Raw genomic sequence first — 21,415 nt, 5'->3', positions numbered from 1 at the left:
TTATTGAAACAACAGCCTCTCCTGAACCCATTTCTCTCTAGTTCTCGCCCCACGTCTTCCTTCCCCTTCACAATGAACCTGAAAGATCAGTGTTCATGGAATTACCATCTCCTCACTCCCCCACACTTCAGACTTACTGAATCACCAATGGTCTGTGTATTAATCAATCTTGATAATATCACAGCTATCTCCCCATAATTAAATGCAAAGAGTGTTTCTGCATCTTTCTAATACTTGGAACAAACGCAGAACTGGGCCACGATTTTCTTTTGGAATGATTCCCTGTCGTCGGTTTCTCGACATCTCAGGCTGCTGACTGCCTGTGAACCAGCTCACACTCCCTGGTGTCCTTCACAGGGTCCTTCTCACACAGCACTATTGCGAAAGCTCAGGACTCAATGTGAGCCCTATTCTCTCCATTGACCCTACTTTGTCTCAGTACTCTTGTGCATTTCTTCTATTGCTTCAATGCCTTCCACTGTTATCTCTATGATGACGATGTCTAAAAACCCCGTCCAGATCTTATTTCTGAGGTAATGCTACAGGTGTATGTTATAGGCACCTTAAGCAAACATATTTCCAACGGAAGCTGTTAACTCCCCCTCGCCAACTAGACACCCCTTCACCTCTCGGTCTCCGATCTCGTCTGATGACTACAGTTGACATCCAGGGAGTGATGTTTAACGCAAACTCTCAGAACCACCTGACAGAACAAGCACTGCTGCTGCCAGCACACTGAGCAGTCACCCTTCATCTCCGCCCCAGGATCCACACACGTATTCCTACTCTATACTCCGTTTCAGTTCAAAACGTCAGGTCCTCCGAGATCCCTTTGTTCAAACTGCTGCTGAAGTAAGCCTTCCCTCCCCGCCTGTTGTCTGGTGACTTTCCCTTCAGGCCACTGTGGAACAAATTAGGACATTCTTTTCGTTGCATATTGTGTAACCTTTGAAATTGTCTCAAATAATAGTAAAATGATTATAATCACAGTGGATATTTGACAACTGAGATATGAAAGTAGAGAGCAGAATCCTGATTTTATAAGAACAAATGCATGTTTACCTCTGCAGGGAAAGTTCATCCTCTATCGCACCAAACAGCATCCTCCCAGGGGATGAGACAGTGAAGCACGAGGCCTGTGCTCATTAAAGAACAAGGTTCCTGCCAGGAGGCCAGTAAGTTTGTTTTTCCATTGTTTCACCTCACAGTTAGACGCTTTGCGTGCCCTACGTGAGCAATTCATTTGATTTTTTTTGTTTCTTTTCCAGATTGGCGCCTGAACCAACATCTGTTGCCAATCTTTTTCTTCTTCTTCCCCTTCTTCTTCTCCCCAACCTCCCCTCCCCAGTTCATAGTTGTGTATCCTAGTCGTAGGACCTTCTGGTTGTGCCATGTGGGATGCCCTCTCAGCATGGCCTGATGAGCCGTGCCATGTCCCTGCCCAGGATCCCAACCCTGGGCTGCTGAAGCGGGGCACGGGAACTCCACCACGTGGCCGTGGGGCTGGCCCCCCAACTCATTGAATTTAACATGTGCTCTCTCTCTCTCTCTCTCTCTCTGGGTTGTCTTGTTTCAGTTTCGATGGGCTGGGGAGTAAGGTGAACATCCCTGAGGACTCCCCTTGCTGAGTGGACATGTGTGGTCCTGGTGAAAGCCCTCACCCAGTGGGGCTCCTAGAGATGTGACTCAGGGGCACTAATTCCCTTTTGGTGCCTGGCAAACTGGGACTCATCTTCCTCTGTCTGCTATTTGCTCTGTATTATGTCTGCTCCTTTGGAAGACAAAAATTTGTGTCCAAAGGGAAAGTTCCAGAAATGCTTCCAGGGATGATGATGGGACTTTGATTTCCAAGTGAGTATTTCTGGCATCTGATTCAATTCCGTTGTCATTAATCAAAAGCTGGCTCGTTCTGGATTGGTTCCATCCTTTCACAGCGATAGCACCATCTTCTACGGTCATTACCAAAAATGATCATTTCGTTTGAAAGCTCTTCCCTTAGAAGCCACTGCTGTGTTAGTACTTTATCAAGTTAAGACACTTAATTTTACATGCCTGGGTTTCTGTTTTGGTTTTTTGGTTTTTGAAAGCAGCTGAGCATGTTTGAACTGAAAATGAAAAGTATTTATTATGGAAGTACCCATGCTACCTCATTAGGATAGAAGAGGACATATCATTTATTTGTTATAAGATGCAAAAATTCAGAAGTTTTCCCTTGATCGGTAAAATTGCCCCTCTCAAGAAAGTTTTTTTTCTTGATGTTCAGTAACTTATTTTGGAGACCCACGGGGTCATGTCCAGTGAGATAGTTCTGTTGGAGTGAGGATAGTGCTGCTACAACCTGTCCTTCATGCCACCTGCGACATGCCCTACTCTGCACCAAAGACCAAGGACGGTCCTTCTGAAGACAGGGCTATGTTTGCATTATGAGTTGAGAGATGCTGAAAAGACCTCCTGTGGTTTCCCTTATACCCTACACTACACAAATAGACACTTCTGCTTTTAAGTCTTGACATTTCATCTCGAGTGTCTGTTAAAACGTGAGTATCTAGGATAGAAAGCGGCTGTCATCCAGAATCTTACCAGGGTTTCCTGCTGGCCACTTTGGAGGACAGAGCAGAGTGACCCACTAGGGGAGGGGCGCATGACTGCCGGGCCTTGGGGAAGAGCTGACCGGAAGCTGACTCACCGAGGACTGTCCATGCTTGTCTTGGTTGGCAGTGACAGCAGCTGAACGCAACTTAAAGGATTTTAATTTGCATGCAGCTTTGCACAACATCTTTCCATCTTACTTCATCCTCCTTGCTTCCTGTGACATTTGGGGATAGGATAGTTTCAGGGATTCACTGAACTTGTTTGCAATGTTCAAATAGTCTTGTATGATGTGTGCGCTTGTTAATTGAGGTATAATTGACATATACTTTATATTAGTTTCATTTGTACAATATAATGATTTGCATGTATCGTGAAATAATCACCACGATAAGTCTGACTAACGTCTGTCCCCAGACGTAGTCAATATTCATTTTCTGGATGAGGACATGTTGTGTTTTAAGGTGCAGAAGAATCGGTAATGATGTCATACTTTTCCGTATACAACTTGATGAATTTGAACATAAGTGTCCACCCATGAGACCATCACCACCATCGAGGCCATAAACATATCCATCATCTACCAAAGTTTTCTCCCACCCCCTTTACTATTATCATTATTTTGTTTTAAGAACACTTAACAGAATATATACTCTGTTAGAAATTTTAAGGACAAAACACAATACCGTGAGATTGCTACATTATACGCTAGGTTTAATTTTTAGAGGAACCTCCAGACTATTTTCCATCATTACAGTATTAGTTTACATTCCCATCAACAGTTGCAAGGCTTCCTTTTCCTCCACAACCTCACCAACATTTGTCACCTCTACTTTTTTTGATAATAGCCGCCCTAACCGGTGTCAAGTGATATCTCCTTGTGGTTTTGATTTGCATTTCCCTAAAGATTAGTGATGCTGAGCACCTTTTCATGTGGCTGTTGGCCATTTGTGTGTCTTCTTTGGAAAAATGGCTATTCTACTCCTTTGCCCATTTGTTAACTGAGTGCCTTGGTGTTTTTGCTATTGACCCGAGAGATGAAAAAAGAAAAAAAATGTCCAGGCATTATGGATGCTTCCCAGTTGATGCAGATGATTTTGTCTTTATGGTGATGACAAAATATCGTGTTGTGTGCTTTTTCTTCAGCAGTTATCATAAGACTAGCAGCAGAATGGCAAAGCAGATAATCAGGATCTCCCGGGTTTCCAGTTTTACAACACAAATAAGACGAGTGGTAAGGAATTTTTGATTATTTCAAGGAAACTATTGAGATCACAGTCCGTGGAATGTAGGACTGACAGGTCCACGAGGAAATTAAAGTGAGGACATGGTGATCTGGCATCACTTCCGATCTGAAGGAACAGGTATCTTCTGTATGAATGTTTGAAGACATATTGGAAATCAGGAATTTGTGGTGGATGAATACATTTTCTGAAGGGTTTATTTCTTTATTTAGGAGGAAGATTAGCCTGAGCTAACATCTGTGCCAGTCTTCCTCTCCTTTGTCCGTGGGATGCCTCCACAGCGTGGCCGATGAGTGGAGTAGGTCTGCACCTGGGATCTGAACCCGCAAACCTCAGGCCCCTGAAGCAGAGCACACACAACTTTAACCACTCAGCCATGGGGCTGGACTCTAACTTATTTAGTTGTGAACATGATGGTTTGGGTTATGTAAATGTCGGGACCTGGGAGTGAGTCGCTAAGAGTGGGGTAGTTGATAATGTCACAATTGATTTAGACCCTAAAGAGGCTAAGAGCAACAACTGGCCAATGGGTTAACCAAAGGAATAGTCAGAAAACACAGAAAGGATGGGAATTGGGATCTATAGTAAGCTGGGGGATCACGTGTCCTCAGAGAGAGTGCCAGGACTTGCACAGAGGAGAATGGCAAGAGCAATAAAAGAGAATAAAATCACACTGAAACAAGGAGGGGGTGTTACGAGATGGGGGAGGAAAACTGATCTGGAGCAGTCCTGAGTTTTGACCTTGAGCTTTCTGTCCTTGACCCAAATCTGCTTGACGATGTCCTGGGACACAGGTCAGAAGAGCTCCAGAGGGAGAGAGGAAGGGTGGAAGTGCAGGGAAACTGAGATAATTGTCCTAAGAAGCCATGCTTCATTTCTCATTTGGGTCCAGTTTCATGATTACTTTTACAGGATGAGAGGAAAAGAAGTGATGATGGTCAAGTCTTCGCAGAGGAAGCTGCGTGATCGTGGGAATCAACCCAGACCAAAGCCCGGATTAAGAATTCCCATCTCTTTGAGGATGCGCAGTTACATATTCAGAAGGCCAGTTACTAGAATGCCATCCCACCCAGCAGTGAGGGGTCACTGGGAGAGCACGTGGCACCAGCCCCAACAGGTCTGCTGGCAGGAGAGAAGTGGCAAGCCCTTTGGAACTTGCCGTAGCCTTGCAAAATTGCACCTTGCAGCAGAGGTGAATTCCTGCGGGGTGCGCTCGCATGGGGTGCCCCGTCCAGTCCCATGCACACCCCTGCCCTTCCTCAGATTTGGCAGAGATGATTCTGGGAACTGGTCTGGGCATCCCACAGCTCCACAGCCAACAATTGCTGGTGACTGTGGAAGATCTGAGCAAACAGGAGGGGACAGGGAAGAGGGCGGGAGAGAGCAATTGTGGACAGGCTCAGCAGCGAGGCAGAGAAAGTGAGCGCCCAAGAAGGATGTGCTGACAGCACCAGGAAAGAGAGGAGACGCTGGTGCCCCTGCGATGGAGCCCGGCACTTCACTGACGTCTCCTTGAAGGGTCCCACGTTTTCTTGCTTGAGCTCTTGCAACTTCAAGACATACCAATCCTTTTCTTTTATTCAACTCCTCTGTGGGACATAGGAAGCATAGACAGGGATTTCTTGTGGAGGAGAGACTGGATTTCAGCTGAGTAGAGCAAGGAGGGCTTTCCGTTTCACGGTGCTCTCGCATTTTCCTTTCCGAAGTATATTATTTATCTGCGCTTGAAAGTCACAGAGAGTTACCGATTCGCGGGATGATTCCGTTCTCGCCCTCACAGCGACACAGTAAAACCTACCTAGTCGGAATGGATCATTCCTTCTGTGTAATACTCCGGTAGATTCCAAAGATCATTTCAAAAGCGCTGGTATATCTCTGTTCTCAAATAAGAGGTCTGCTTCCAGGTCTCCATTTTTCTGCTCTTTATTGCATGTTAATTCAGAGTTGCAAGGAGGAAATACCACATTTGCCTCAATCTTTAGATCTCTATGTGCTGGAAATTGGATTCACAGAAATGGACAAGGCCTTTGAGGGATCGTGCTGTCAACAGAGACCTTTTCCGGAATCAGCAACGTGACGATAAACCGCTGCTTGTTAGGACTTGATTGTCTATTGGAGGGATGGAGCTTGCAGTATTATGGAAATCCTCTTTAGAATTGCTTACCTTCACGTGACAGATTTATCAGTTTCTGAGAGTGATGTGTTAAAATAACCTAGGGTGGCGCAGGGCTTAAACTGGCCCACTCCACTTTGGAGGCCCGGCATTGGCACGTTTGGGTCACGGTTGTGGACATTCACACCGCTTATCGGGCCATGCTGTGGCAGACATCCCACATGTTAAATAGAGGAAGATGGGCACAGATCTTAGCCCAAGGCTAGTCTTCCTCAAGGGAAAAAAAAACAAACCCGAGGAAGATTGGCAATGGATGTTAGCTCAGGGTGAATCTTAGCCCTTGGGCATCTTCAGCTGTGGTCATTTGCAAAATATGTAGACCATGCATGTACTGGGCAAGCCCAGGCAGGACAGCGCAGCCGGCCTCCCGCCTGGATGCTTGGGGCTGCTTGTTGTGGAGCCTCTGCTGGAACCGTCTGGGTGGATTCAGTGCAGAGAATGATGACAACGGACTGCCTTGCTTCACCCTCAGAGTTTCCCCTGAGCTTTCTCCATCTTGACATGCAAAGCAGACACTGTGTGGAGCCCTCGTGTTCCTCTGGGACTCGGGCTTCCCTCTGCTCCTCAGCCTGGAGAGGAGGAAGCCCACGTGTGGACTTCAGGAGATTCCTGACCGCGTTTTGGGGGCTAGCACGTCCTGGGCTTGAAGTCCCCAGGGAATGAGCAGAATCCAATCCAGGTAGGACTGCCATGACCCGGACCCTTCAGGAAGGCAGGTTATGGTCCCCTAACCAGGCAGAGCACCATGACCAGCCGCGGGGTTTGTGGAGGGCGAAGGGAAGATGAAATGGGTCCTGGAAGAAGGTGCTTATAAATACCAGCTACCGAGAGGGAACCAGCTGCAAAAGCGTGCATTTGAGGAGTATGAGTATTATTTCTTGATTCTGTTTGGAATAAGTTAGAGTGCATGATATATTTGTGTGTGAGTGAACATATATATATAGCTCTCTCTCTAAAATTTATATCAAAGTAACATAAAGACTGATGAGATACAGGTGCTGCACATGTGGGCCTCTTTTTGTTGGCGATCAGTTCATTTTTGGCCATTGGAAGCCCAAAGAGGCAACGAGTTATTGTCCTCTGCCGTCTGGTAGGCTCATGACAAACAAAGCGCTGCAACCAAAGGGTCGGCTCTCAGGAGCCTCACGGCCCTGTGAGGGAAACCCCTTGGACACGGTGTCTTCCTCCTGGGCCTGGACTAGCCTTGGGACTTGGCACTTCTCTTTCTCTGTGGCGGGAAGGTACAGCCGGCTCCGGCTTCCATTTAGAAAGTCACCTTCCTGGATGGCTGTGCCATACCAAGAAGGGCCTGGGCTGCTGGGAACCAGCATTCCTCCTCAGCTGCTGGCCGTACTGAGGAGGCCTCCCTGGCAGGGTTCACGCTGCTGTGTGTCTGGGTGACACTTGCAGCCATCAGAAAGGAGGGGAGAACTCAGAAGGGCCAAGCACTTCCTGTGGTCCTAGTCTTACAGAGTCTTTCCCGGGGTGGGGCGGGGGGGGGGGGCGTTCAAAATGCCAGGTGGTAACCCTCTAGCTCCTGGTCACCGGGTGGGTTCTTGGAGTGAGCTCGGAGCAGTGTCTGCTCACCACCAGACTGGAACCATTTAAGTGTTTTAATTTTGTCAGGCTGTGTTTACCCGTCATCCGTTTGCTTGCGTTCCCTGCTGGACCCCTCAACCACCCTCCTCTCACGACTCATCTCTGAAAGCTTCCAACGGGAAAGATTCACACCCACACCATAAACGGAGCATAAGGCTGGGCAAGAGAACACAGCCCTCCGAGGGGCTGCATGGTTTATAGGCTCAGGTCCTCCTGCCCCGTTAGGATGAGTCAGAAACAACATGCCTGAGTGTGTGAACAGGTCATTGCCTGAGACCACACACCTCAGAACCACAGGGGCCCAGATGTCACCCTGGGCAGCGAGGGAGAGTATAGGTCATTCTTTGGCCAGGATTAGGGTATCTAATGTTTGCAAAGCAGACTCCACCCGTGATCCGTCAGACCCTGCCAGGGAGGAGTGGCCACGAGGTACGGGACAGAGAGGCCGAGGCATTCGAGGGAATTTCTGCCCTTCCAAGAATTGTAGAAGGAAGTGCACGGAGGCAGGGAATCCTGGTGGACAAGGAGCAGTGATGCGTCGGGAAGGATGCCCAGATGCAGCCTTCAAAGCGGCATCACAGATCTGTCCCCCTGGATACCAAACTTGCAGGGAAAGGAATTCAGAGCCGTGGACCGGGATCCCAGAGGATTCCAATCCAGGTGAAGGGTGAACATGGAGCCCCCAGAGGGGCCGGGGGAGGGAGGGTCCTGCCTGCCCTTAGTCCATCTGCACATGACCTTCTCCGGCCTTGACCCTCCACATGCACGTTTTGAGCTTTAACATCGTTCTCTGCACTTAGAGCTGCTGCTGTCCAGAGCCTGATTAGAAAACGACAAGTTCCTAACATCTGGTGAAGAGGAACCTCCACAAGAGAAGCCGAAAACGTGGCCTCTCCTCCAAAGGGGTGGAAAAGCAGCCACTGTCCTGGGGCAGGTCGTGGTGCTGGCCCGTGCCATTTGAAAGACACCCGCATTCCAGTGGTTGTTGCTCTGCCTGTGAAAGTACCTCCACCCTCTAAATGCCAGGAGTTCTGGGTGCTGTCTCTGCTCCTGGCCCACGTGAACCACACTGAAATGAACCCGTCCTCTGAGTAAGGGGGGGCGCGGAGGTGTCCTTCACTATCCAGGGAGGGGCCTGGCCCTTCTCCCTTCTCTCACATACAATAAGCCGAGACCCTGCAAGATTTCTTCATTCCAGGAGGAACGCGAGAGTCTGTGTCTCCTTGACACGAGCACAGGAGGGGAAAGAACCAGACCGTGACTCGCAGGCTGGAACAGAAACAGGATTTTAACATCAAATTCAAAACTAGCACTAACTATTAACACGAAAGAAATACGGCCCCTTCCCAAGTGGTAAACAGGCGCTGGGGTGGAGATGCCAGGCCTGTGGGGTGGGGTCGTCCCCTCCCTCTTGGGCTCCAGGGGTCCCAGGAAAAGGCTTAGGATGTTCTTCTCCCCATCAGCATGGGAGGAGCCGGCCTGGGGCCCCGCGTGTTTCCCAGCTGTGTCCCCGCCGCTGAAGAGCAGGCTGCACTCGAGCTGTTGGAAGGACCGGGATCTGCCACTGTTGCTGGGTTCTGCGTCAGGGGTCTGGTGACTGAAGAGAAGACACTGATGATTGGGGGGTCACACCAGTATCCCAGCCCAACACCTCAGCCCCACTGCATTCTGCTCCAAACCTTGTCCTGAGTGTTCAGTCAACACTACCCCATTGTCCCTGACATGGGAGCTGGCATTTCGCTTCACCCATTTCACAGAAGAGGAAGCTGAGTCCCACAAAGGTCAAGGGAATTGTCCCTCACAGGCCTGGTCAGCAGTGGAGCTGGGATCCCCGTGCCGGCTGTCCATCTCCCTAGGCCCGTGCTTAGCCCGAAGCTTTCCAGAGCCCCTGGCTTCAGTCCCTGCCTGTCTGGACACTCACCGAGCCCTGAGCTGAGAGATGCGCGGTTCTTCCTGGGCAGGAAAAACCGGCGCATCTTGCCGGCCCTCTCCTGTGGGGGCTCCAGGTGGCAGGACAGGCTGTAGCTAAAGGACAGAGGGGACTTTTCAGCTACCGGGAGCCACACCTCAGGTGACCCTCCCAGAGACGGCCAGCGGTTGGAGTCCCAGGGCCCCACGGGTGACCATGCGACAAGCCCCGGGACTGACCCGGAAGCCACGGGCACGGGCTCCCTGGAGCTGGCCATCAGAGAGAGTCCGCCTTGCCCTTACCAACTCCTGCCCCGCCTCACCTCTCATCCTCGCTGAGGGGCTCCATGGCCTCGAACCAGGCCCCAAATCGCTCCTCCGCCTCAATGTGGTAAAGATGGACTGCCTCCTGGAGCAGGAAGATCTGCTGGGTGACTTTGAATTCCTGGGAGAAAGGACACGATGCAGACGGGGCCTGGGTGGGGGACCGTGCTGGGGACTCAGACAGGTGAGAAGAGGGTCAAGGAGCTGGTCTGGGGTCTTGGCCCACATGGGAACCCTCCTTCCTTCCAATTCCGTGCAGGACTTGCTCGTTCTCACACTTGGCTTGAAAAAATAGCTCCTCCTGCAGGAAGGTGTCCTTGGTGCCAGCCCCTTCCCCCACGCACCAATGGGACGGCTTTCCCAGCTCTGGGTGCCGAACTCTCCCAAGAAAAGCAAGGCCCAAGGCATCGGGCCAGAGAAGGTCTTCCCCGGAGGAGTCTCTGATTGCCACAGCCCCACCCTCCGCACGGGGAGGCCACAGCTGCTCACCTCACTCCTTTTCTCATAATTGATCTCATTTCCCTGGAAGGCAGAGAGCCAAAGTCCATGAGCAACAGCCCCCTTAGCCCATAGCTAGCCCCCGTCTCCACCCTTTCTCAGGTTGCACTACCAGCAGGGTCGACCAGGGAGCAGGCGCTACCAGAAACGGGAATGGGTCCCGGGCAAGACTCTGAGCTCCAGAGCAAGGAGGCCACGGGGCTATGGCTCAGGGACATTCTAAGACAGCCCTCTCTGACAGACAGACAGACTGAGGCCTCAGGCAGGAAGGGATGCTCAGCCACTCGTGTGCTTCCTGCCTTGGAGGGGCCTGGCTTCACTCCCTGCAGGGGCGGGGCCTGAGGGAGAGGCTGAGTCCAGCTCAGACACACCCTCCAGCAGCTCCGCAGTCAGGCAGCCTGGACTGGCGGCTCAGCTGGATCCTATATTCACTCATCACTAAGATGGGCATGACACCCAGCTCCCGGGGTGGCTGTGAGGCCCTCACGAGAGGACTCTGCCAAGGGTTGTGAGCTCAGGCCTCAGTGCAAGTCTCTCCTCCCAAATCTCCGAATCCTGATCCCCAGCCCCACCTCCAGGCTCACTCACCTCCAGGTAATCCTCCATGTTGGTGTCCAGCAGCAGCAGGTAATTGAGGAATGTGCCAAGGAAGGGGATGAGCCCCTGTGCCAGCGGGGTGGAGATGGTGATGAGATCCCGCTCTCAGGAGCCGTCAAAGACCTCTCCTCCACTCCTCACCCCAGCCTCCTGCCCAGCCCAAGCTACCCACCTAGGCGGCCTCCCCCCAGTTTCCTCCTCTTCTCTCCTCCAGGAACCCCAAACTCCTGCAGGCACCTCCCAGCAGCCGGCTCTGGCAAAACCCAGGGTACGTGGTCCCCGCCCCTCCCTGTCCCAAATCCGTTGTGCGCCCATCCGTTCCAGGCCTCCTCCTGGTCACTTCCAATGCAGGCATTTCAGGTCTGTGGCACCAGGAGCAGGGCTGGAGGAGAAAGGCTCCCTCTCTGCTGGTAGAGACCTCCGGCTAGGAAGGGGAGTCCCCTCTCCTGCGACTCCTGGGCCCCTCCTCCACAGGCACCCTTACCTTCTGGGCACCTATGGGGCCCGTCTCCAGGCTGGTCAACATAGAGGTCGCCTCCTGCCAGGGTGTTGACAGGGCCAGTGAGCCGATGCTCCCCTCCAAGTGTCCTCCCAGACCCCTCCCAGATCGGGGACCCTGGACATGTGGCCCCAGTCACCTGGTGCCCCTGCGGCTCCCACCTCCAGGGTGCTCTGATTCCAGATCCATCCCAGCTCCAACACTCACTCCTGTGTGACCTTGGGCCCGCCCAGGCCTCCCTGAACCTGTTACCTCGTCTGGAAGGTTTGACGAACTCTGTCTGCCTCCCACAGTCTCCTGAGGCCCAAGCGTCATCTGACCGTCATCACTGCTCTCCGCTCAAGCCTGCCTTTGGAGCCAGGTCCAAGCTCCCCACATTCCTCCCCACCCTTGAGCCTCGTCACCCACTGTGAGGCCTGCACCACGGCTCATCTCCCTCTGGCTCCCAGATGAGGAGACCGAGGCCCACACAGGGGCAGGGACTTGCTCAGGGGGCCCCAGAGGAGAGGCTGCTCCCCCTCCCAGCCACAGGCCCTGTCTCCTCTGCCTTCACACCACCCTCTGCCCAGCCGCTGACCACAGTGCTGTCCTCGGGACTCTCAGGCTGTGTTCGGGCCCCCAGCTGGGCCGAGCCATGGATGGAGGGAGATGAGGTGTCTCAGGAGGCCTGGTCAAGTGGCTTCTGCCAGCCCCAACCCCCAGGAGTCTCTGATCCCAGGCCGAGGCCAAGGCCTTGCTAAAGCCCTCAGCTCCCTAGGATCCCCTCAGGGAGTTCCCCTGCACAGAATTCTTTCTTCATCCGCTCAGGATGGGGACCCCGAATGCCACGTCTGACTAGCAGGGGAGGGGGCGACCAGGGCACTGCGGGGTGGCATTTCCTTTCTGTTTTACGAGGAAACTTCTGACGTCTGGGCAGGAAGGATCCCTGAAGAAGCCATCAGTTCCCTGGGCACTTGCCCTTGCCCTCCGGGGCACATGTCATCGCCAACAAGGACCTGGGTGAGCATCCCACTGGGACTGTCTGCAGCGCCCACTTTAGGGGCCAGAGTGGGGAGTCACCGAGGGGACACAGATCTGTCCCAGGTCCAGTGTCCGTCCCAAGGCTGGGAAGCCCCTGAGTGCCCCCGGCCCGTGGGATCCGGCAGTGCCCATCCCTCAGGCAGGCAGGGTGCCCTTCTTGCGAGGCACAGTGAAGACAGAAGGAGCAGTGGGGCCCTGGCTTCCTGAGCACAGACTGGGCTGACTTCGGAAGAAAGGAAGCCCGCCCACTCGCTCCAGCCAGTGGCCAGGAGGAAGATGCAGGGCAGCTGATGGAGCAGCATGGAAGCCAGACACCGGCACCTTCTGCCAGGTCCTCAGTCTCCCGGAACAGTCCAGCCCGCACCATTCTATCCCATGCCCCTGGCCTCCTGTCCCAAACTGCCCCCACCTGCCCATGGAGCTAGCACATCCCTCTTCCTGTCCATCTTTTCCTGACCAACTTCACGTGACAGGAGAACCAAAGCTCATCCTGCCGGGTCCCCTCCCCTCTCGCTCCCCCTCCTTCCAGATGTGCAGCCTCCGTCTTACCTTCACCAGCTGCCTCCTGCTCACCCACTGGTCTTTGATGAACCTCTTCAACTTTCGAGAGCTCTTCCTGAGGGGAGAGGAAAGAAGGAAAGAAAACCCGGGGCGGTTGAAGGCGAAATGCCTTTTGTTGAGAACCCGGAAGGTTCCAAGGGCCTGGGGCCTGGACGAGGGTTTTCCCTGGGTTCTTCGGAGCTCTGAGGTCACCGTGGGACTCGGGTGGAGGCTCTCCTGCGGTCACCTGGGGCCTCCATTCCCACTCCGACTGAGCACATTGTTTCTAACAGTGTTGGTTGCCGATGAGGGCTCCGTTGCTGCGAAGTACACCCTTGGAAATCTCCAGTGTGGCTCACTCCAGGATGTGACAAGGGGGGAACCTGACTCCTGAAGCAGAACCACTGCCTAGGGTCTCAGAGAGTCTCAGAGACCCGAGAAAGGAGGCCAGTCCCCATCCCTAGGGTCCGCTGCCTCCCAGCTGGTCCTAGCTGAATGAGGGGTCCATGGCAGTCGTACGGGGGATGTCTGGTCCGCCCTGGTGGTGCTTGGATGGAGCACGGCCTACCCACCTGGCAACTCGTCCCCATGTCTTTTGCAGACGGCTGATGGAGGGGCTCTGCAGAGCAGACACGATGGCACGCAGGGACGCATAATTTCCAAGGACTCGGCACTCCTGAGGAAGGGAAGGGAATGAGCTGCGACGGCGGGCTGGAGCCCTGCTTCCTCTGGCTTGTGTCCCCTCATGGGCTTCTGCTGTCCTGGATGAGGCAGATGCCCAGGGAAGCGAGGGAGGGCACACCTGGGAGCTGATGAGTAACGCTCGCGGGCAGGAAGATTTTAGCTCAACCCAGGGCGGGAAGGGAGCTTCCCACCACTGGGACCAGCACTCAAGGTCAGCAGGCCCTTGGCAGCAAGGGGCCTAGGACTTTGCCGAGGCCCAGACCACCGACTTCAAGGCTGAAAGCTGCGAGAGGAGAAGGGGCAGTCCCCCTGACTCCAGGGAGGGGCTCCCTGGGCCCTGCCACTACTGACCTTGGCCACCTGAATCCACAGCTCGACGACTCTGGCCCTGTCCTGGGCCGTCATGCTGAGGTCCCCAAGGCACGTCGTGATGACGCAGCCGGACACGTGAAGAAACTGGTTGATAGTGGCCCGAACGGTGGGAGCCAGGTACTCCTTGTTCCCATTGGGCCGCTGGGACCACACAAAACCCAGGCAGTGGCGGGGCTCCACCTTCTTGAACAGCTCCTGGGGAGGATGGGGACTGTCACCTGACCCTGCCACACCCGAGCTCAGAGTCTGCAGGCCCCCGCAGCCCCAGGCAGGAGGCACTGGTCAGCTGCAGCTCAGGAACCTGAGGAGGTGGCCTGAAGCTTCTGGGAGTCTCTGGGTTTTGTCTGTGTCCGCTGAGGCCGCCCAGCGCAGGATGACCGAGGACCCAATAGGGGCGGGGAAGAGAAGTCCCATTGGCTCGCAGCCCAGTCTTGCTTCCCCCAAGCACCAGAACACGGCTCACACCTGCCCATCTCAAGGGGCATCTTCCACCCGTTCTCATCACCCCCTGGTCCCACTCCCCTTTCAGATGCACGTTCCCCCGAGGCAGCAACAACCATGGGCTTTGTTTGCCTGTCTTCCATGTAGGTAAGGACGCACTAGGTGTCTACTAAGTCCGGAGGCTGTTGAGGCCTCCTGGGCCGATGGGTGAGTGACCCAGGACTTGGCAGCACTCCAGTGAGCTTCCCTCCCCCACCAGAGGGCTATTCTCTGCCCCGCTCCCTCTCTGTTCGACCTCATCCATCTGCACAGCCACTCTGCCCAGCAGGTGCCCGCCCTTGGTGTGCTCTCTACTGTCCATGTGGGGACAGCAAGGACTTGGGGGCCAGAAGGTGGCCCAGGTCACCCGGTGGGTAAGTGGGGGAGCTGTGACTTGCACCCACATCGTTGGATTGCGGCTGAGGGAACAGGAGGTCTGGGGCAGCTGATGGCCCACCAAGGCGGGCCCCACCTAGCCCAAGAGCCCCGCGGCTCACCGCATCCATCCGGGTCAGCTGCTCGGCCACCAGCTTCGGAGGGAAGTCCAGCAGCTTAGGCCTCTCCTCTCTCAGCTGGGCGCTCGCTTCTGCGGTGACTTCGGCAGCTGGAGGCAGAGATCGTCCAAAAGTCAATGGCGCATCTTGCTCCAGCTCAGAAGCTGGCACTGGGGCTGAAGCTGATGGCGCTCGCTCCGGCCCTGGAGAGGCCGATGGAGGTGAGGCTGCTGGAGGTGAGGCTGCTGGTGGTGAGGCTGCCTCCAGCTCCGGCGCGGACGGTGGAACTACAGCTGGAGCTGCCTCTGGCCCCGGAGCTGGCCCTTGCTCTGGCTCTAGAGCCGGCAGGAGCTCTGGAACTGGCGCTGCAGCAGGAGAAAGAGAAAGTTTCACCTACGTACCCGACTTTACAAGACAGGAGAGACTCTGCTGTCTTGAAGGGAACCCCAGCCCGTGAACCCCACCGCAGACAGTCTTCCCAGACTGCTGTCCCCTCACCTTCCAGCTCTGCCCTCCTGGGCCCCAGATGTTGCAGCTGGACCTGGGGAAGGTAGGCAGGGCCTCCCAGGTGCGACCCAGGCCAGATGACACGCAGAGAGGCCAGCCGCATCCTGAAAGAGGGAAAGGGCGTGGGCTCCCAGAAATCCTGCATTGGGTCCAGCCAGGTTCCCACCATAGAAGACGCGGTACTGGGCGGAAGCAGTTGGGCCACAGAGCCAGAGGCCTGGCCGTCACTTCCACACTGTCCTCCCAAGGCACCCTGCTTTGGGTCTGGGCCCTGTGCCTGCCCCTTTCCACCAGGGGGGAATCCCACCCCGGCGCTGACTCCTGTGTGGCCATCCTGGCAGTGGCAGGCCTGCTCATCCAGCAGGTGGAACACGGGGTTTGTGTGAGTCTCTTCTTCCCACTGCCACTCTTCTCGCAAAGAGGCTGGACACAGTCCAGCCCAGCCCTCCACGCCCTTGTGCAAGTGGACTGAGGACTGAGGCCGATGTGTGAGCGGCTCGCTAACACCCCTTCTCTTCTGGGCCTGCTGGTGGTGGTCAGAAGGGGTGGATATGGAGAAGGGAAAGCGGAGGGAGACGGGACTGTGGTGGGGATGGGTCGCTAGGGAACAGCTCAAGCCAGCCTCCCCTCTGGTTCCCAGGGGCTCTGGGACCCCACCCACAGCTCTCTTTCACTCCTATCCCCTTGCAGTAGAAGCCATCAGACCTCAGCCCTCCCAGAGGAATCAAAAGATGAGTGAGATCAGAGTTGTGCCGGGCCCGCCCCAGCCACAGTCCTCTGTCCTCTTGTTCTCCCCCAGCCCTGTTCTGTGGAGACAGGAGGCCCTCGTCTGGCACTCAAAGAACACTCAGGTCTTTAGTTGGCGCTGGGGTCCATCATGCATGAGAACGTGGGAAGAGGCCTCCAGTCGTAAAGGAGCATAGGAGGGCATCCCCTGGGACAGGCGGGGGACAGGATCTGTGGATGATATGGTGTGTGACTATCTGAGTCTCAGGCTGCTGCGGGGGTCCAGGGGCTGTGCCTGCTTCATTCACTGCGTTGTGCCAAGTGTCTCTAAAGCTCCTCTAAAGCATGTCACAGGTGCTTAATATACAGTGTTCTCGAATGAACTCCAACCAGAAGCATCCCCGGTAGCTGAGTGGGCCTGGGGCCCCTCTGCGGCCCCGGAGACCCCTCCTTGGCTACTCCAAGGACCCTCCCCACGACCAGCTGGATGGAATCCCACACTCCCTGCCAGAGTGCTTTCCGTGTGCCTTTGCAAACTCAGAAAGGCCCCATCCCAGCGATGGGGGAGCAGACTGCTCTTCATCGGGGACAGGGAAAGAATAACCGGGAACAACCACGGCACGTCTCTCAGCCCCTTCTGTAGAGCCAGGCCCCAGGGAAGCACCTGCCGTGGCTCATCCCATTCGTGCCCACCAGAACCCGATGAAGTTTATCCTGTCCCACTCCACTTTGCAGAGGAGCAATCGAAGCTCAGAGAGATGGAGGGCCGTTTCCAAGACACACAGCTGGCAGTGGGCAGAGTCACCACTGTGCTGAGGAGGGGCTGGGCACTCACGTAGCAAGTAGGTGGTCCAGGACCCCGTGGGAGGTGAGGACAGCCGCGCAGTCGAACATGATGGTGGTGACGTTGGCCACGTTTCGAGGCGCCAAGGCTGGTCCTATGGACGGTGGCAGCCTCTCCAGCAGGCCTGCCTGGAGGGCCCGCATCCTGCAGGCCTCATTCCGCTGCCCGAGTGACTCTCCGCGCTGGGTGAGATGAGGAAGGACACAGAGTCACCAGCACCAGCGTGAACCTCCAGGAAGTCAAGGTCTGGAGGTCCCCCAGGAACTGTGAGCCCCTCAGGGATGTGTGCAGAGGAGGGACAGGATTGCCCACAGCCAACCGGTTTCCAGGCTTGAAAAGTACAATTTGAGTTTGGGCGGGGGAAGGATTATACGATGAGTTCCTCAGGACACTTGGCTGGCTTGGCAAGGACAGACCGCCCCGCACCAAAGCGTGCATTAAGAGCACTGACCAGCGAATCCAACACAAACATCCCCATTCTAGAGATGAGAGGATGGAAGCTTCGGGCTGCCAAGTGGCTGCTCAGGGTCCTGTGGGTCGGAACTGAGAACCGCCCTAAGCCAGGGCTGCAGGACTCCCCCGCTCCCCCACCTGAGGCTTCATGTGCTCCTGACATGACGGGAAATGTCTGGTGGGAACCTCAGCCCTCCCCAGTCGGGAGACAGAGACGCTGTGAGGATCTGGCTGACTACAAGAAAGGACGCTGGTTTTTCTTTCTTTGACACGAAAGGGAGGTTTGAGACCCTCGTTACAGAGGTTTCAGATTCAGAAAATGGCAAATTTCAAAGATGCCCCTGGCCGAGTGTGAAGCGCAAACATCAGTGTTTTGCCTACTCCGCCTAGGGTTAGGAAAGAGCGACTTCCCACCCTCCTAGGTAGCTGGTGAGGAGGCGTGGAAGTCCAGATTCCTTTGGGACTGGGCCCTTGGGACACTCCAGTGGGAAAGCCCTGGGCGGGTCCAGGGGAGGGCTCCAGATTTGACTCTGGATTGTGGACACACCCCGGTGATCTCAGGGCCCCGGGTGTCACTCACTCTCCCCTCAGTCCAGCCCCGGGCAAGGTCGGTGGTCTGCTGCACTTGCCCCCTGTCCAGGGAGATGGAGCCGTAGGACCCATGCGCCAGCTCCTGGACCATCTCCTGGGTGGAGCTCTGCAAAGACAGCGTCCGGTGGCCGCGGCGGCAGGTAGCAGGGGCCTGCCTGCACTTGCCCACAGGGGGAAAACTCTCCCGCACACCGAGCACGGACAGAGGCGCATCCGCATAGACCTCCAGACAGGGAGCGAATGAGCTGACACCTCATGGGCTTGGGATTCACCTACGGGTAGGGCAGCTTGACTCCCAGCACTCACCTTCCATCCTGCCAGCCACCACCTGGGATATGAACACGACATACCGCCAGGCTTCCAAGCCCTAACCGTCTGCTCCCGTCCAGGGTAGCCCCACGCTCATCCCTGCCTTCTGTCACTCCATGCCCGCCAACACACACACACAATAAGGGTCAAGGGGTGTGGGGCTGCCCGCATGGGAGGGTGGGATCACACTTGTGGCCTGACCCGGAGTGGCCCGCCCTGGGCTGCCTTGTGTTACCTGAGGGTTCCTTCTTCTGAACGGCCCGAGGTCTTGGAGGTGCGGTCTCAGCCAATGTCGACAGCGACGGAAAAGATTGTCATTGTTGGCTTTCTGTGCGCCAGAGCCTCGCAAAGAGGGGATACATGAACACATCCTCCTGTGTCGAGTGTCTCTGGTCAAACGGGCTATGTGTACAAAATGGCTGCCTGGTGACCAGAGTTCTAAGCTCTGTTGGGGTCGGTCGCCAAGGAAGTGAGGTCATGTCTCCAAGGTTCCAGGATGGGGGGCCCTTCCCTCCATCAGACCCACCCAAAGCCCCCTCGGGGCTGTTGACCGCTCACCCTCCTTGCCCGTGACATCTCCCGAGCTGTACAGAAAGTTCCATCACAGCCCTCCCCACAGCTCCTTGGGATCGGAACCAGCGCCCCAGCTTTGAAGAGAGAGCGCCCAGTTCGGATCGCCTTTTTCCTAGCAGTTCTGTGTCCTGGAAAAGCCACTGTGCCTCTCAGGGCCTCCCCAGTCTCCCAACCTGCACGATGGGATGGCGCTAGAAACACATTCCTAGGGACGTCTTCGGGTGGACATGTGATAACGCCTCCCATATCTGGGAGGTGGTGCCACCTGGGTCTGGTCCCCGAACTTAGAGGTGGAAGAATTACAAGAAGGGGTGGATGCAGTCGGGAATACCTCTCCCAACAGGCCTGGATTCCAGCCGTGTGATTTGGGAAAAGTCACTGCCCCTTGGGGGCTCATTGTCAGGTCTGCGCCTTCAAGGGTTGGAAGTTGGAGGAAATTCAGATATTGTCATTCACTAGCATTCAACCTTTCCCAGTCTCCTGTTGGCCTTAGAACCAGACCCAAGCGCCTCATTGTCGGCCTATGTGGTGGGCAGCCTCCACCAAGGCTCCCAGCGCTCCCTCCCTCCTGCTGTGCACATCCTTGTGGAACCACTACATCCTGAGTAACTGGTTTCTGAGCAATAGAATACAGCCCAGCTGATGGAATGTCACATCCAAGTTTTAATTACAAAAACTCTGTCACTTCCCTCTTGCTTGCTTTCCTGAGTTCCCTCCCTTTATCTCCCCCTCTGTTTCCATCTCTTGAGCGCTCTCTCTGTCACATTTCTGGAAATGAGATAGCAAGTGGCGATGATTTCAGTTGCCCTATGTAGAGGCCAAGGGAGGCGAGATCTGAGGGAGCGCCCAGCCAACAGTCACATGGAAACTCAGACTCTCAGTCCCAATGACTCCTGACACCACCCGTGTGAGTGACTTGGGAGCAAATCCTCCCCTAGTCTAGCCTCAGTTGAGACTGAAGGTCCTGCTTCACGGAGACCTGGAGGCAGAGGCTCCCAGCTAAGCCGTGCCCAATGCCTAGACCACGGAAACCGGGAGAAGTTCAATATTCGTACTTCAGAGGTGCAACTTTTGGGAGCGGTGTTGTGAGAGAGAAACCCAAATGAACGCAGACTCCCGGGTTCCCTGATCTGGCCCTATTAACCACCGCCCCTGCCGCAGCTCCTGTTGCTTCTCAGGCTCCCTCCAGCCGCCTGGGCAGCTTTCTGACCTCCTCTGCTCACGCTCACTTCTGCCCCAGAGTCTCTGCACCAACAGCGCCTTTCCCCCGACTCCCTGTTCCCGGACCTACGCAGGCGTGGCTCAGTCTTGTCCTTCTGGTCACAGCCTAGGTCACTTCAGTGAGGCCTTTCAGAATCTCCCGGGCACAGTCTCTGCCACCACACATCTCACATCTGGAAGCGTCTTCAATTGTTTCCTCCTTCTTGCTCCCATTTGGATAAAGCGAGCCCAGGACGAGGGGCTGTCTGCTTTGGCTGAAGGAGACGTAATTCCTTCTGGTTACCCCGGGCACACGGCTGTCTCCTCCAGGCTGAGTTTTTCCCACCACCAGTCCATCGGGAAGGCACACTAGCCTTCCCTGTCTCCCGTGGGGCTGGTGTCCCAGGAACACGGTGAGCCGTCCTCTCTCCCTGTCATGCAGCACCAGCCCCTCACCCCACGGCCAGAGAACTAGCACCCAGTCTGAGACTCCACCACATCCTGAATTCAGTTACTGCTGAGACCCTCCCATCCATTTGGGGATTCCCTGGTACCTCCTGAGGGCGTCTTTCCCTGAGACCCCACTCCCAGCCTGCCCTTGCTTATTCCAGTAACAATGGCCTTTCCTCAGAGCCCTCCCAGTCTGGAGAAGAAATGTGTTGAAAGGTTCTCTGTGTTAATTTTCAGGGCCAGGGGAAATTGGTAGAAGTAATTTGGGTGTTTCTGTGCAATAGTTCCCAGGAAGAAGATTCAGCCCTAAAAAGAAATGAACTTCTGACACATGGTACAACATGGATGAACCTTGCAAACCTTACGCTCAGTGAAATAAACGCAACCCAGAAAGACACCTATGATACGGTTCCCCTTACATGACGTGCCGAGCACAGGCAAATTCATCGAGATGGAAGGAAGAATAGAAGTTCACAGGGGCTGGAGCTGAGGGTCATGGGGAGGCAGTGTTTAATGGGGACAGAGTTTCTGTTTGAGATGATGAAAAGAAGTCTTGGAAATGAACACGGTGATGGTTGCACAGTATTGTGAATGCATTTGATGCCACTGAATTGTCCACGGAAAAATGGTTCAAATGGCCAAGTGTAGGTTATGCATACTTTGCCACAATCAAAAGGCACTTAAAAATGCAGCGGGGGGTCAAGATGCAGGTTCTGGGGCCCTCAAGTCAGCATATGGGCC

At 55.0% G+C, this 21,415-nt stretch overlaps 1 protein-coding gene and 1 long non-coding RNA gene across 4 annotated transcripts; one reads left to right on the top strand and one right to left on the bottom strand.

Annotated features, from left to right (window-relative positions):
* The first annotated feature begins 1,400 nt into the window (after window positions 1-1,400).
* On the top strand, window positions 1,401-7,425 carry LOC124234472 (uncharacterized). The gene is made up of 3 exons (XR_006887318.1): window positions 1,401-1,851; window positions 3,736-4,131; window positions 4,746-7,425. It is a non-coding gene; the product is annotated as an uncharacterized LOC124234472 (long non-coding RNA).
* A 1,110-nt stretch (window positions 7,426-8,535) lies between these two features.
* LOC124234473 (ral guanine nucleotide dissociation stimulator-like) lies at window positions 8,536-21,004 on the bottom strand. Of its 3 annotated transcripts, XM_046651817.1 has the most exons (15): window positions 19,010-21,004; window positions 18,687-18,853; window positions 18,132-18,248; window positions 17,090-17,280; window positions 15,520-15,632; window positions 15,025-15,386; window positions 14,027-14,242; window positions 13,564-13,667; window positions 13,001-13,067; window positions 11,417-11,470; window positions 10,924-10,998; window positions 10,327-10,359; window positions 9,837-9,958; window positions 9,527-9,630; window positions 8,536-9,202 (listed from the first exon to the last, which is right to left on the bottom strand). In XM_046651817.1, the coding sequence occupies exons 2-15, from the start codon at window positions 18,819-18,821 to the stop codon at window positions 9,045-9,047; spliced, it is 1,851 nt and encodes a 616-aa protein (XP_046507773.1). In that variant the 5' UTR covers window positions 18,822-18,853; window positions 19,010-21,004; the 3' UTR covers window positions 8,536-9,044. The 3 variants fall into 3 exon arrangements, with proteins under 3 accessions (XP_046507773.1, XP_046507772.1, XP_046507774.1); XM_046651816.1 differs by having other exon boundaries at window positions 18,687-21,003; XM_046651818.1 differs by lacking the exon at window positions 10,327-10,359 and having other exon boundaries at window positions 18,687-21,004.
* Between the last annotated feature and the right edge of the window lie 411 nt (window positions 21,005-21,415).

This window comes from Equus quagga, unplaced genomic scaffold (assembly GCF_021613505.1).
Source record: "Equus quagga isolate Etosha38 unplaced genomic scaffold, UCLA_HA_Equagga_1.0 790_RagTag, whole genome shotgun sequence".
NCBI classification, from domain to species: Eukaryota; Metazoa; Chordata; class Mammalia; order Perissodactyla; family Equidae; genus Equus; species Equus quagga.
The sequence above is the reverse complement of the archived record's forward strand: the minus strand, read 5'-3'. Positions and strand labels throughout refer to the sequence as shown.

Excerpts from the sequence above, each read along its gene's own strand:
- LOC124234473 (XM_046651817.1), bottom strand. The coding sequence starts at position 18,821 with ATGTGTTCATGTATCCCCTCTTTGCGAGGCTCTGGCGCACAGAAAGCC. Across the intron at positions 13,668-14,026 it reads TGTGGATTCAGGTGGCCAAG|GAGTGCCGAGTCCTTGGAAA; the intron begins GTCAGTAGTGGC and ends TCCCTTCCTCAG. Across the intron at positions 11,471-13,000 it reads GCAGGAGGCAGCTGGTGAAG|GAGGCGACCTCTATGTTGAC; the intron begins GTAAGACGGAGG and ends ACACCCTGGCAG.